The sequence below is a fragment of the Lagenorhynchus albirostris genome, chromosome 17 (genome assembly GCF_949774975.1).
Source record: "Lagenorhynchus albirostris chromosome 17, mLagAlb1.1, whole genome shotgun sequence".
Lineage (NCBI taxonomy): Eukaryota > Metazoa > Chordata > Mammalia > Artiodactyla > Delphinidae > Lagenorhynchus > Lagenorhynchus albirostris.
The window spans coordinates 13,666,701-13,680,261 of record NC_083111.1 but is presented as its reverse complement, the minus strand read 5'-3'; the positions used below and the strand labels follow the sequence as shown (position 1 = coordinate 13,680,261).

The following is a 13,561-nucleotide window of genomic DNA, read 5'->3' as shown; positions in this document are numbered from 1 at the left end:
GATAATGAACCAAAACGGGTGAGTTAGTACAAGGAGAATCTATTTACAGAGCTCTTACACTAGCTAGAGAAAGAGGACAAGGGCATAGACTAGGCAGTCACAGGGAAAATGAAGATGAGACTGGCTCGGTGACAGTGACATGATTTGAGACCAATTTAACATAGGGCTGAGAGAGAGGAAGGAAAATCAAGTTTGATATTGACATTTCTGCCCCGAAGACTGAAGGGGTCCATGATGTGTGAATGTGAGTAGGCAATGTAAGCTCCAAAACCAAGTTGGAATTGGTGACAAACTTTGGGGGCAGCCAACGTAGAGTTGACATGTTTGTACCTTAAACAGGCACAGGCGTTAAGAGGCTGCTCCTCAGGACCCACACTTCTTGCTTCATCTTCTCCTTTGCCCTTAACCTCCTGACACACAGCCTGCAGAAGTGGTGGATGTATGATTGGCAGCTACGGTGATTTGGCACAGGGGAAGATGTTTGGTTTAGTTTTCTTTTGTAAAAAATCGTTAAGTGCCGCTAAAATTACAATATCTATTGTTGGATTTAAAACTTACCCAAAAAATCTGGGATTATTTCATCTGGAGAATGAAGTGTTTGCGAGGTCTCTTCTGTCCTTTCCACCAGGTTGTCTCCTTGAAGCCTAAATGATTAACAGTGGTCATTGAAACTCTAATAAGGTTGAATTGTGAAATGTGAACTACATACTACAGAGAACATGACTATGAACTTCTAAACTCTAAAATCAGACATGCTTCTTCCAAGTAGAAATACAGCCTTACCAAAACCTTTGTAATACAGTGTTTTTGCTTTTCTAACCTTTAAGGAAAAGTCCTTCTTCTTTTCTCCTGTATACATGGGAAGATTAGTCTAGATAGAATCTACTTTTCTTCTTAGCCTCACTGAAGGTTTATAGACAAATGTTTTCACGGAAACTACAATGGGGAAGTGATTGGAAGAAAAGCAAGCATCCAACACAGTGTGCTTGCCTGACTTCTGGGTTGGGGGGCATGACAGGGTTCCCATGGCTGCACAGAGGTTTATCAAATACAATTCTCCAAATCAACCAAACCTGCGCTTAAAGGCCTGCAGGTCAAGATTCGTCTCAACAGGGGGTGTGAAGATTCTCGATACGTGTGGCTGCCCAGGGTTCTCATAGACACTGCGTCTTCTTCAGGAGAGGCAGATTACATGGGAACTTTTAGGACAATAGATTTCTGAGTTTCTATATCCTTACCTCTAGAGAGAGACTAGTCTGGGTTTACATTATACTGTGAAACCACTGTATCAAAGGAGGTAGAGCTCATCAATAAATGTTGGAACTCTGACCTAAGAGCAGCAGAATAAGCTCTGCTAATGTTGGAGGACAGTATATCAAATAATCCAGAGACTGGAAATTTCTACCAGTGCCCTTACTTTTTTCTTGCATTTAACTCCCATGAGGTAAGTGCTCTCATGGGAGTATTAATAAAAACATGACATATGCCATTAATATTTTCAAAAATACAAACTCAAATACAATTCATAACTGTACCAGGCTCAACAGTCAAAATTTTCAACTATATCACTACAGTGGAATCCAATAACATATACGCATGACTCTCTCTTTACCTTTTGTATAATTATAAATATTGTACATTATATTTTTATTCCTACAATATTAAGTATTGTCCATTTCTGTATATATTATACATTTATACTTACATATTACCTTCTATACACAAACCATATTTACTGTATTATACAAGCTAATTAAATAATTCTCAAGAGTAGCTTGCTGATAGTCATATAAAACTCTTGGGTCAAAAATCTTACACTTTTAGTTAAGTTTTAAATTTTTACTCTAAAAAAACAGCATCACTTTTAAGAGACTGATTTAGCTACATACTTCCCAAATCTGCCCAACTACTTCTTTTTATTTTGTTTACTTCTAATAATTGGGAAATATTCTTTTTTCATCAAAATTATCAAAGAAAGAAAGTATGTAGGTACACAAGATAGTGAAACATGTAAGTAAAAATTATCATTAAAAATTAACAATGAGCTCCAACACCTTTGGGTATTTAACATTAGGTTAAAAACCTAAACAGAAAATAAATCTCCAACAAAGGCAGAATGAAACAAGAAATCAAAAGTAAGCTGTAATTTTTTTTTTTTGCTCATTGCAAGCTTCAATAAAAAGAGATACTTACTTGGTATTTATCAATATGCTCAATAATAACCCAAATGTTGTGGAGATGTGAAGAAATTGCTACTGCCCTTGATTTCACAGAGTTCTCAATTTAGCTGAGTTGAAAAGACAAATGGCCATGAAAACAACCAACAAATTGGGTGGCCCTGAAGCCGGCTCATCTTTGTCCGAACAGTGCCCTCCAGATACCTTAAGAGTTGAATTCACCGTGACTTGGCAGCAACTCCATTGAGGAATGCTTCTCAGCCCTGCTATCCTTGAGCACTCTGCCAATGTTTCCCAAGCTGTAATCCACATAGCATTACTTTTGTAAGAGGTTAATAGGTACTATGTAAACAAGAGTTGTGTGGGCAAGTCTGGGAAATACGGTCTTAATAAAAGTTAAATCTTTTTTTTTTTTTTTACACCTCAAGAGTTATACTCATACTTTCAAACATTTTCACTTTGCTTTCTAAAACTCCCCTTCCATATTAAACACTCTTCTATATTCTCAGCTGCTAAACACAATGTTTTTTGCTCTTCCTTGTCATAACTGAAGCCCGTTTCTCGTCTGAGAATATGACATCCCTTTTTCCTCTAAGAATATTATAGTACCTCCTCTCCAAAGGAGGCTGTCTAAGCCCTCAACCTCAGCTAACACAGGATTATAAATATTAACCTGTTCTCTTTCTGCCTGTGAAGACTTCCATCAGGTTCAATATTTTCTTCTTCAACTCAAGTGTCACTATTATCATGAATGATCTTTGTGTTCATGTGTATCTACCTGCTAATTTCAAAGTCCCTCCATCTCAAATCTGGAGAGCTTCCCTTCCATTTCACCTTCCCTAACCCAAGGACAGATACCTCAATTGCTCTGTCAGAAATCTTTAAATCCAATATCCTGTTCTCTGACAACAAACTCGCCTCCTGTAGGCTCTTTCACAAACTCACTTTCTCTTTAATCAAACATAGATCTTCATTTTCCCTTGGTTTTCTCCCGGTTTCACACCTCTCCTGATTTCCTTCCTGCCCTCCTCAGCTGGGACTTACTGCCCCCTCAATTCCCATGCACCCATGTCCTTTAAGTCATTACTGCCAACCAGACCCGAACCCTGTGTTAACTCATCATTTTCATTCACATGTGCAGCTGAAAACTACTGGTGAAAATCAGGACACTCTAGGACTGATGAGTATAAATCAATAGTCTCCAACTTTAAACTTTGGCTTCTCGGTTGTTTTTCTTTCTTCCATTCCTTACAAAGTCTTTTCAAAAATATCACCTCTCTCCTGTGTCATCCAGAAAAATTATCTAATCAGGAATAAGGACTTCCCACTCCCCGTCACACAGCACCAACAGAATTATCTTCACCCTGACCTGTGTATTCACCACCTTTCCAATTCACAGAGGATGAGAGACCTCTCCCCTGACTAAGGCTTAGACCATCCATCAGGCTGGTGATTTGGGTCCCATCATCTCATCTGCCTCTTGGACCTAATTTCTTTTACTCACCACCACTCATTCTGTTTATCTCTACTGCTCATTTCCCACAGCATAGAAACAAGTTCACTTCTGCTGCAGCCTTAAAAAAACAAAACAAAACAAATGCCTCCCATAATTATCTAAAAGATCTACCTGTTGCTTTTTCTAGTCTATTCTTCTTTGAGCCAAACTCCCTAAACATTCCAAAAATCCCTGAATGCCTTTTTAAAAAATTGAAGTATAACATAAAATATCCTATTAGTTTCAGGTGTGCATCACAGTGATTTATGTATACATTCTGAAATGGTCACCAGAAGTTTAGTTACCATCTGTCACCATGCAAAGTTATTACAATATTATTGACCATATTCCTTATGCTGCACATTACACCCCCATGACTTACTTATTTTATAACTGGAAGTTGGTGCCTCTTAATCTCTTTCACCTATTTCGGCTGCCCCTCACCCCCCCTCCCCTCTAGCAACCACCAGTTTGATCTCTGTATCTATGAGTCTGTTTCTGTTTTGTTTTATTTGTTCCTTTGCTTTGTGTTTTAGATTCCACATATGGACACTTGGGTTGTTTCCATATCTTGGCTATTGTAAATAATGCTGCAATGAACATATGGTTGCATATAGTTTTTTGAGTTAGTCTTTTTGTTTTTGTTTTGTTTTCAGACAAATACTCAGAAGTGGAATTGCTGGATCATATGGTAGCTTTATTTTTAATTTTTTGAGGAACCCCCATACTGTTTTCCATGGTAGCTACACCAACTTAATTCCTACCAACAGTGCATGAGGATTCCCTTTTCTTCACATCTTTGCAAACCCTTGTTATTTTTTGTCTTTCTGATAATAGCCATTCTGACAGGTGTGAAGTAAAGTCTCATTGTGGTTTTGATTTGCATTTCCCTGACAATTAGTGATGTTCAGCATCTTTTCATGTGCCTGTTGGCCATCTACATGCCTTCTTTGAAGAAAAAAAAGTCTATTCAGGTCCTCTCCCCACTTTTTAAATCCGGTTGTTTGTTTTTTTGATTTTGAGTTGTACAAGCTCTTTATATGTTTGATACTAACTCTCCACCAATGCCTTTACTTCCACAGTTTTAATTCACCCTTCAACTTATTTAATTTATTTTATTTTTTACATCTTTATTTGAGTATAATTGCTTTACAATGCTGTGTTAGTTTCTGCTTTATAATAAAGTGAATCAGCTATACATATACATATATCCCCATACCTCCTCCCTCTTGCATCTCCCTCCCACCCTCCCTATCCCACCCCTCTAGTCAGTCACAAAGCACTGAGCTGATCTCCCTGTGCTATGCGGCTCCTTCCCACTAGCTATCTATTTTACATTTGGTAGTGTATACATGTCCATGCCACTCTCTCACTTCGTCCCAGCTTACCCTTCCTCCTCCCCATGTCCTTAAGACCATTCTCTACGTCTGCGTTTTTATTCCTGTCCTGCCCCTAGGTTCTTCAGAACCTTTTTTTTTTTTCCTAGATTCCATATATATGTGTTAGCATATGGTATTTGTTTTTCTCTTTCTGACTTACTTCACTCTGTATGACAGTCTCTAGGTCCATCCACCTCACTACAAATAACTCAATTTTGTTTCTTTTTATGGCTGAGTAATATCCCATAGTATATATGTGCCACATCTTCTTTATCCATTCATCTGTCGATGGACACTTAAGTTGCTTCCATGTCCTGGCTATTGTAAATAGAGCTGCAATGAACATTGTGGTACATGACTCTTTTTGAATTATGGTTTTCTCAGGGTATATGTCCAGTAGTGGGATTGCTGGGTCATATGGTAGTTCTATTTTTAGTTTTTTAAGGAACCTCCATACTGTTCTCCATAGTGGCCGTATCAATTTACATTCCCACCAACAGTGCAGGAGGGCTTCCTTTTCTCCACACCCTCTCCAGCATTTATTGTTTCTAGATTTTTTTTGATGATGGCCATTCTGACTGGTGTGAGGTGATACTTCATTGTAGTTTTGATTTGCATTTCTCTAATGATTAGTGATATTGAGCATCCTTTCATGTGTTTGTTGGCAATCTGTTTATCTTCTTTGGAAAAATGTTTATTTAGGTCTTCTGCCCATTTTTGGATTGGGTTGTTTGTGTTTTTGGTATTGAGCTGCATGAGCTGCTTGTAAATTTTGGAGATTAATCCTTTGTCAGTTGCTTCATTTGCAAATATTTTCTCCCATTCTGAGGCTTGTCTTTTGGTCTTGTTGATGGTTTCCTTTGCTGTGCAAAAGCTTTGAAGTTTCATTAGGTCCCATTTGTTTATTTTTGGTTTTATTTCCATTACTCTAGGAGGTGGGTCAAAAAGGATCTTGCTGTGATTTATGTCATAGAGTGTTCTGCTTATGTTTTCCTCTAAGAGTTTTATAGTGTCTGGCCTTACATTTAGGTCTTTAATCTATTTTGAGTTTATTTTTGTATATGGTGTTAGGGAGTGTTCTAATTTCATTCCCTCAACTTATTTTAATTTGCTTTGTGCTCCTACCATTCTGAGATGACTGGTTATACTAAGACTACCTGACCTTCTAATTGCCACATACGGTTGAAAACTTTCTGATATTGTTTTTATTTTACTTTCAGCTGTACTTTGTATGAACACTCTTTTCCCACTCTGCACCATCTCCCTGAATCAGCTCATCCACTCTTATGGTTTTAACTACATTTACAGTGAGTTTTTTCAAATCTTGAGTTCTCAGCTCAAGATTGGTGTACCCAGATTCTTGCAGGACATTTTAATTGGATTAACCATAAGCATCTCAAAGGGAACTTGTCCAAAGCAAACTCATCTTCATCATACCCTGCCTCATATTACACATAGCTAATCAATCCCAGCCTCGTTAATTATTCTTCCTAAAGAGATTTCCTGACTCTATCACTTCTTCTTTATGCTACTACTATAATTGTGCTGTTCATCTTTACTTGCTTGGATTATTAGTTTCCTTGATGATATTCATACAGAGAAACTTGTCCTTCAAAAATCCATTTTTTCCATATGGCTACCAGAAAGTTCAAAATAAATCCTCATGCTTTATTATTCTCATGCTTTAAATATTTTAGTGCAAGAGATTTTAACATGAGTATGCTTAGACACGCCCACAGACAGGTTTCAGGGGACTCACTGTAATTCACAATAAATGGAATAAAAATTTTTGGTGGATTGCTCTTTTTTGGACAGGGAGACAGTAACTTCAACCAGATTCTCAAAACAATCCTTGCCTCAAAGGAGTTTAACAGCTGCCATTTTTACTGGCTTCTCATCACCTGCAAAATGAGTTACGGTTTCCTTACCAAGTCATTCAAGTCTCTCTGTTGCACAAGCCCTACCTGTGTCTGCAACTTCACCTTCTTGGATATTTCCCCATGGAATTTATACTCCATAAACTCCAAACTGCTTTTATTTCTGTGCAGATATTTTATTAAGCCTCTGTGCCATTATATAATTATCTCTGGCAGAATTTACGTTCCCCTCTTTTACTATTCAGCTTAATCCTAGGTTTTAATTACAGATTCTCCTTTTTTTCAGAAGCTTTTCTTCCAGAAGTCTTTGCACCTTTGCAAATCTTTACCATATTTAATTGCTTGTTTTCATGTCTATCAACACAAACCAAGTGTCTTAAAGATAAGAATTTTATTTTTCATATTTTTATGTCCCTAAAGCCTAGCTTAGGTTGAGCTTGGTACACTGTAAGCTCTAAAAGAGATTTCTTAAGGTATTTTTTAGTGAGTAGCTCACCTTGGAGATAAGGAAAGGAAAAGCAGACCCAGCCTATGTATAAGGAATTTTCTACAGAATACTTTAGTGTATTTACAATTACATTCTCTTGAAAAGGGGTGAAAATTATCCTACATATATCTAGGCTTATAAATGAGATGCTAAAGGTTGCACCTGCACAAAGCTGGTTGCCACAGCTAGAAACGTGCCAAAATAGTTGCTAATTAAAGTTGGGGTATTTGAAGTGAGGTGCAAGCAGAGGTGACAAAGATGGCAAATGAGTTTGGGTTTCAAATAAACGAATCAGATTTCATTTAATACTGACCAGTGCGACCTGGCTAGAGGAAATGCTGTTATAAATGTTAGTAAATTATACATCCAAGTTTGTGAGTCAACAGTCACCTTCCATTGACTCAGTCTCAATAGTGAATAAGCCAATGAAAGATAGCATCCTCAGAGACTACTGTAGTGCCTATCACAGCCTATCATAGTACCAGGCACATGTATGTGATCAATAGACATTTGTTAAGTAAATGCTGCTGAAAAGTCCCTATGTCTTAGAAAATAGCCTTCAGGAAGATGGACCAGTAAAGAGAAAAGATGTTGAAGCTCATTCAGGAGTTTTGTGGCCATAGCAGTGGTTCAAATTTTGCTTGCTTGGTAATGTTTTGAGATCCAGCTGGTTCCAATGTCTCGCTCTGTAAGAAGATGCAAGGAAACCAAAACCAGAGCTAAGTAGCAGCCCAGTCCTAGTCCAAAATGGTCAGTAAAACACATCACCACCAGCCGTACGCATTTTGAGGAGGGAGTTTTGAATACTGTAAGCGGTGGGAGGATAGAGAAAGTTATGAGCGCTACTTCTTTTCTATACTTTTTTTTAAAAAAATCCAAGACATTCAGTAAGAAAACATTTTTTTAAAAAACCTCTGGTATTGTCAATTCAGTTGACACATGATGTGATGAGAGAAGACTCAAATAAGTGCATTCTGAACTTTTCACACTGGCCTGGAAGACATTCAGATTCACGAGCAGCCATCTTTCTGTTTTTATGTTATCACACTATATATGACATATTTTAATCTTCCCTGAACACTTTCTGGAAGAAAATAGTATCTAACTAAAGAGTAGACACTCATCAAATGTTTTTTTTGAAACAAATTGAATACATTATGGCATGCATGAAATTAAATGCCAAGCTAACATTTCTAACATATCTAGTTCAGAGGAAATGATGAATAGAATCTGGATTAATTCAACAAACGTTAATGGAGTACGTGGTACTTGCACTGAGCTTTGAAAATGCTAAAGTTTGATTAGATGAAGAAAAAGAGGAAGGGTGTTCCAAGGAAAGAGCAGTGAAATAATAGAGTACATTTACTTTGGAAAAAGAAGCCGTTCGAGGAAAAAAGGTAAAAAAAGAAAAGAAGAAAGAGAGAGAGAGAGAAAGAGAAAAAAGGAACACCAAGTATAACAAAAAACTGACTAAGAGCTTCAGTGAAAGTAGTGTATTGAAAGCCACAAACACATCTAGATTATAAGATGTATTCAGAAGGGAGCTTGCAAACTAAACAAGAATTAGACTTAATGTAGCAGGAAACTTTGAAAGTTTTAAATTATTGTCTAATACAATAAAAGCTGCACCAAGAAAATAATATTCATTGAGGTATTTTGTAAGGCCATTTGGGAAGCTCTCGCAATAAACCAGAAATGGAAGATCAAAAGCATGGGGTGACCAGGTCTAGGCAAGTGCCTACAATGGCCCAAGCATTGTTCCAGTTTGGGGGGTTGCAGTTGGGGGCTGTGGACACGATGAACCAAATTCCCATCCTCAACGGAGCTTTCATCCTACCGACCAAAGATGACGAACAAACCAACAACTAAAATACATAGAATTGGTGTTAATAAGAAAGCTGGTTAAAAATCAAGGATGGAGGGCTTCCCTGGTGGCGCAGGGGTTGAGAGTCCGCCTGCCGATGCAGGGGACACGGGTTCGTACCCCGGTCTGGGAGGATCCCACATGCCACAGAGCCGCTGGGCCCGTGAGCCATGGCCGCTGGGCCTGCATGTCCAGAGCCTGTGCTCCACAACGGGAGAGGCCACAACAGTGAGAGGCCCGTGTACCGTGAAAAAAAAAAAAAAAAAAAATCAAGGATGGAAAGTAGAGCCAGGAAGGAAGAGCCTATATAGGAAGACTCCAGAGAAAGGGTAGTATGCAATTTTACATAGTGTGTCCAGGGAAAGCTTCATCAGTGGGCAATATTTGAGCCAAAACTTGAAGCAATGAGGGACTAAGCAAATAAATGTCTGAGAAAGAGCATTACAAGGAGAGGGAAGAGCAAATTGAAGCCAATGACTGGTGTGGAGTGAACAAGGGGTACATAGCAGGATATGCTGTCCGAGAGGAAGCTGAGGCTAGACCAGGTAGGACATTCTACAGTGCTGGGGAGGAAGAAATTTCCCTCCACCCTTCCAGGGTCTTTTGGCTGGTCTAAGAATTAAGCTGACAGGAGACTTCTGTTTCTGAAAAATAACCTGCCCAGCTTAATCCTCAGGCCAAAGAGATCTTCTGGGGTGGCAAATTTTGCTCCCCTACAACGTCATCTAGAAATTCGATGCTAGAATATGTAGTCTTCTTCCCCAGGAAAATGGGAAGCCTGTTGGTGGTGGTGGGGTTTGAAGCAGAGAAGGGACATGATCAGACTTTGCTTTAAGAAGGATCACTCTGCCTGCTGTGTGGAGAGTTCACTGTGGGCAGCAAGCGTGGCTGCAGGCAGATTCCTTAGGAGGTTATCCCGCCAACTTTGCTGAGCGGTGAGCATGCTTTGCCCAAGGGCGGCAGTGGTGGAGGTGATAAGAAGTGGACTGATTCTGGGTAAATTCTGCAGCTGGAGCCCACAGTCCCTCTGATATGCGAGACTTGGAGGTTGTGAGAGAAAAAGAGGAATAAACAATGTCACCATTTTTCTGTCCTAGGCAACTGAAATGATCATGCTGCCATTTGCTGAGGCAAGGAAAACTGAGGGAAAAGCAAATTTGGTGGGGATAAGTGGACTTTAGCTGGGGACATGGTATGTTTCAAGTGCGTTTTAGATGTGCTGGTGGAGAGGTGCAGAGAGGCATTTGGATATCTGTGGGGAGATGCTGAACAGAATGAGTTGTGCACTAGGCTTGGCCTCTCTGGGCTCTAAAACCTCTACAGAGAACTTCAGAATATGATATGCTACTACTTAATTGAGCTATTTTGAAGGATGGGTAATTCTGTTTCACTGGAAAGTAAATAGTATACCGTGATAAGTGCCGATTAGACCAGGGGAACCACAATAAACAGTTTAGGTTTTAAGAAATTTTGAACCGTTTTCTTCAAAGGGTTAGAAAATTAACTTATCCTTCCCCTCTAAAGTCTTTTTTTTTTTTTTGCGGTACGCGGGCCTCCAGGCTCAGCGGCCATGGCTCACGGGCCCAGCCGCTCCGCGGCATGTGGGATCTTCCGGGACCGGGGCAGGAACCCGTGTCCCCTGCATCGGCAGGCGGACTCTCAACCACTGCGCCACCAGGGAAGCCCCCCTCTAAAGTCTTTTAATTCACAAATCCTCTTTCATAACATCAGTCAGAGAGTTATTTCTAAGTCTCTTTCTAAATGTTAATTTTCCATTTTAGGATTCCAGTACGTTTCTCCAGAATTATTTTTTGATGGAAATTCTAGCAACTTATTCTCACTCATTTTTTAAAATAAATTTATTTATTTTATTTTATTATTTATTTTTGGCCACATTGGGTCTTTGTTGCTGCGTGTGGGCTTTCTCTAGTTGTGGCGAGCGGGGGCTACTCTTCATTGCGGTGTGCAGGCTTCTTATTGCGGTGGCTTCTCGTAGTGGAGCACGGGCTCTAGGCGCATGGGCTTCAGTAGTTGTGGCGTGTGGGCTCAGTAGTTGTGGCTCACAGGATCCAGAGCACAGGCTCAATAGTTGTGGCACGTGGGCTCAGTAGTTGTGGCACGCAGGCTCAGTAGTTGCAGCTCATACGCTCTAGAGCACACGCAGGCTCAGTAGTTGTGGTGCCCGGGGTTAGTTGCCCTGCGGCATGTGGGATCTTCCTGGACCAGGGCTCGAACCCGTGTCCCCTGCATTGGCAGGCAGATTCTTAACCACTGCACCACACAAGGAAGCCCATTTACTCCATTTTGAAGTCTTAGAAAAGCCATATTGTCATCAGCATCAAACATTTATCGGGGATCTTCAGAGGCAAAGCCCTCCATTGAGCAACGAGCCTGCAATCTGGCGCGAGACCTGCGTGCATTTTCATGATCTCTCTAATTACTCGGCAAGCTTCCTGAAGTCAGAGACCAAGTCTGATAGCCACCACACCATCAGGGCTTAGCAGAGTAATTTACACTTGTGCCCCCTCACCGGAATAACTACCTAATTTAAATGGCATCTATCTGAAGTCGCTAAACACCTGTAAGAGTTCCTTCTCTACTCTAGAAAAATGGCGCTGCTGTCTTGTGGAACTTTGCGGCCCTCCACCCAAGTCCCAACCAAGTCCCAGTTCTTCAGAGAACTACCTGGATGTTCTTCCTCCCACTCTGTTTTCCAAGCCCACTGACTCCACCTCGGGGGTCTCCTTTACCCCTGGTCATTCCAGTTGACCCTTTGGTGGGCGGTCTGGCCCTCTGATACCATCTCTCAGCCCCTCAGCCGCGCTGTCTGTGCCCCAGACGCGGTTCTACTTCCCACCCCGGAACCTCTGACAAATACTTCGGCCCCAGTGAATCCCCCGCCAAGAGAAAATTTCCAACAGTACCTACACTTCCCTCCTTATTCTAGGATATTCACTTAAAAACTCTTCCTTCCAGCATTCATCTGTAGGCACTCTGCCTTTCCTTTTCTCTTGCTATGCCATGTGAGCAATGCATCAAGATGAAGCCCCTTTTTCCTGACAGTGGAATGGAAGAGAATAACATTCTCTTTCACCAGAGGGCTTTCTTTATATTCTGCTTTTTAAATTCTCTCCCTTGTTCACAAGAATCTTTGAACATAAAGCTCTAAAGTATAATGATGGATGGTGACATAGAGATAAAAACCATGCTCTTTCCTCTTAAATTTTCCTTTTAATTTCCTACCTCCTGAAAGTAAGATATGAGCCTACAAAATACCGGTAACTCTCTAATCAAATTTGTAGTTCTCTCAGGCATACCTGATTGCGGACGTGTAGCTGCCATTGGGTGGCCTCTTATCTGGGCTGCTAATTACTCTCCTGGCAGAAGTTTAAGAATTCTAAAACCAAATCTAAGGGAAGCACACATGGAGAATAGATGTCCTTTGTTTTCGGTCTCTTCTGCTTTACCTCAACTCAAACATAAAAATGTCAACACAAAGTTAGGAAGAGAAGATCCCGCACGGAGCAGGACTGATTCTTACGCCTTGGGACTACTAAACTCGATTTTCCAGGCAGATGTGACCAATCTGTGGGCCACTGACACACACCTTGGTCATATTATTACTCGCACAAAGGATGACCCTGGGGACATTCCAACCTTCCTGAAATCCAAGGCAGTCATGAAAAAGGATTACATTCAAATTGCCAGACAGCTCCGGAGCTAAGAAAACTCCAAGAGAAAGCAGCCAAACACGGAATGCTGAGCTAGAGGCAGCTCTGGGCATTGGAATCCTCAAGCCTCCTTCAACACGACCATTCATGCACATTTTAAACTAGATTTCATATCTATAAAATGATCTGGTGAATTGCGGGTATGCTCTCAGCCTGCCATCATCCCTAGAGAGGACCCTTTTTAAAATCTATCTACACAGAAATAGGCAGTTAAGGTCCTTATTTGACAGTGTAGAGCAATGTCCTCAACTTTTAGGGTGCATTGGAATCACCTAGAGGACTTCTTAAAACACAGCTTGCTGGGCTCCACCCACAGAGCTCCTGAATCAGGTCTGGAGGGTGGCCCAGGAATTGTCTTTCTACCAAGTTCCCAGGTGATGCCCACACTGCAGGCTGGGGGACAGCCCTCCATATTGCCTCCTCTTTATAGCTCTGGAAGGGATGGAGTTCCCCAGCCATCCTCACTGTGTAGTCATAGTATACCATGCCTGGGATGCCAAAAATAGAGAAGACTCTACCAGAGGATGTTGGTATTTCTCTTCCTCCAACTA

General features: G+C 40.6%; 1 protein-coding gene across 1 annotated transcript in view; it reads right to left on the bottom strand.

Annotated features, from left to right (window-relative positions):
• The window catches only part of C17H8orf34 (chromosome 17 C8orf34 homolog), a 331,115-nt gene that overhangs the window by 78,068 nt on the left and 239,486 nt on the right, over positions 1–13,561 (bottom strand). Inside the window, 1 exon segment of the mRNA XM_060128306.1 lies at positions 559–644. Within this exon segment, the coding sequence (XP_059984289.1) occupies positions 559–644 (86 nt within the window).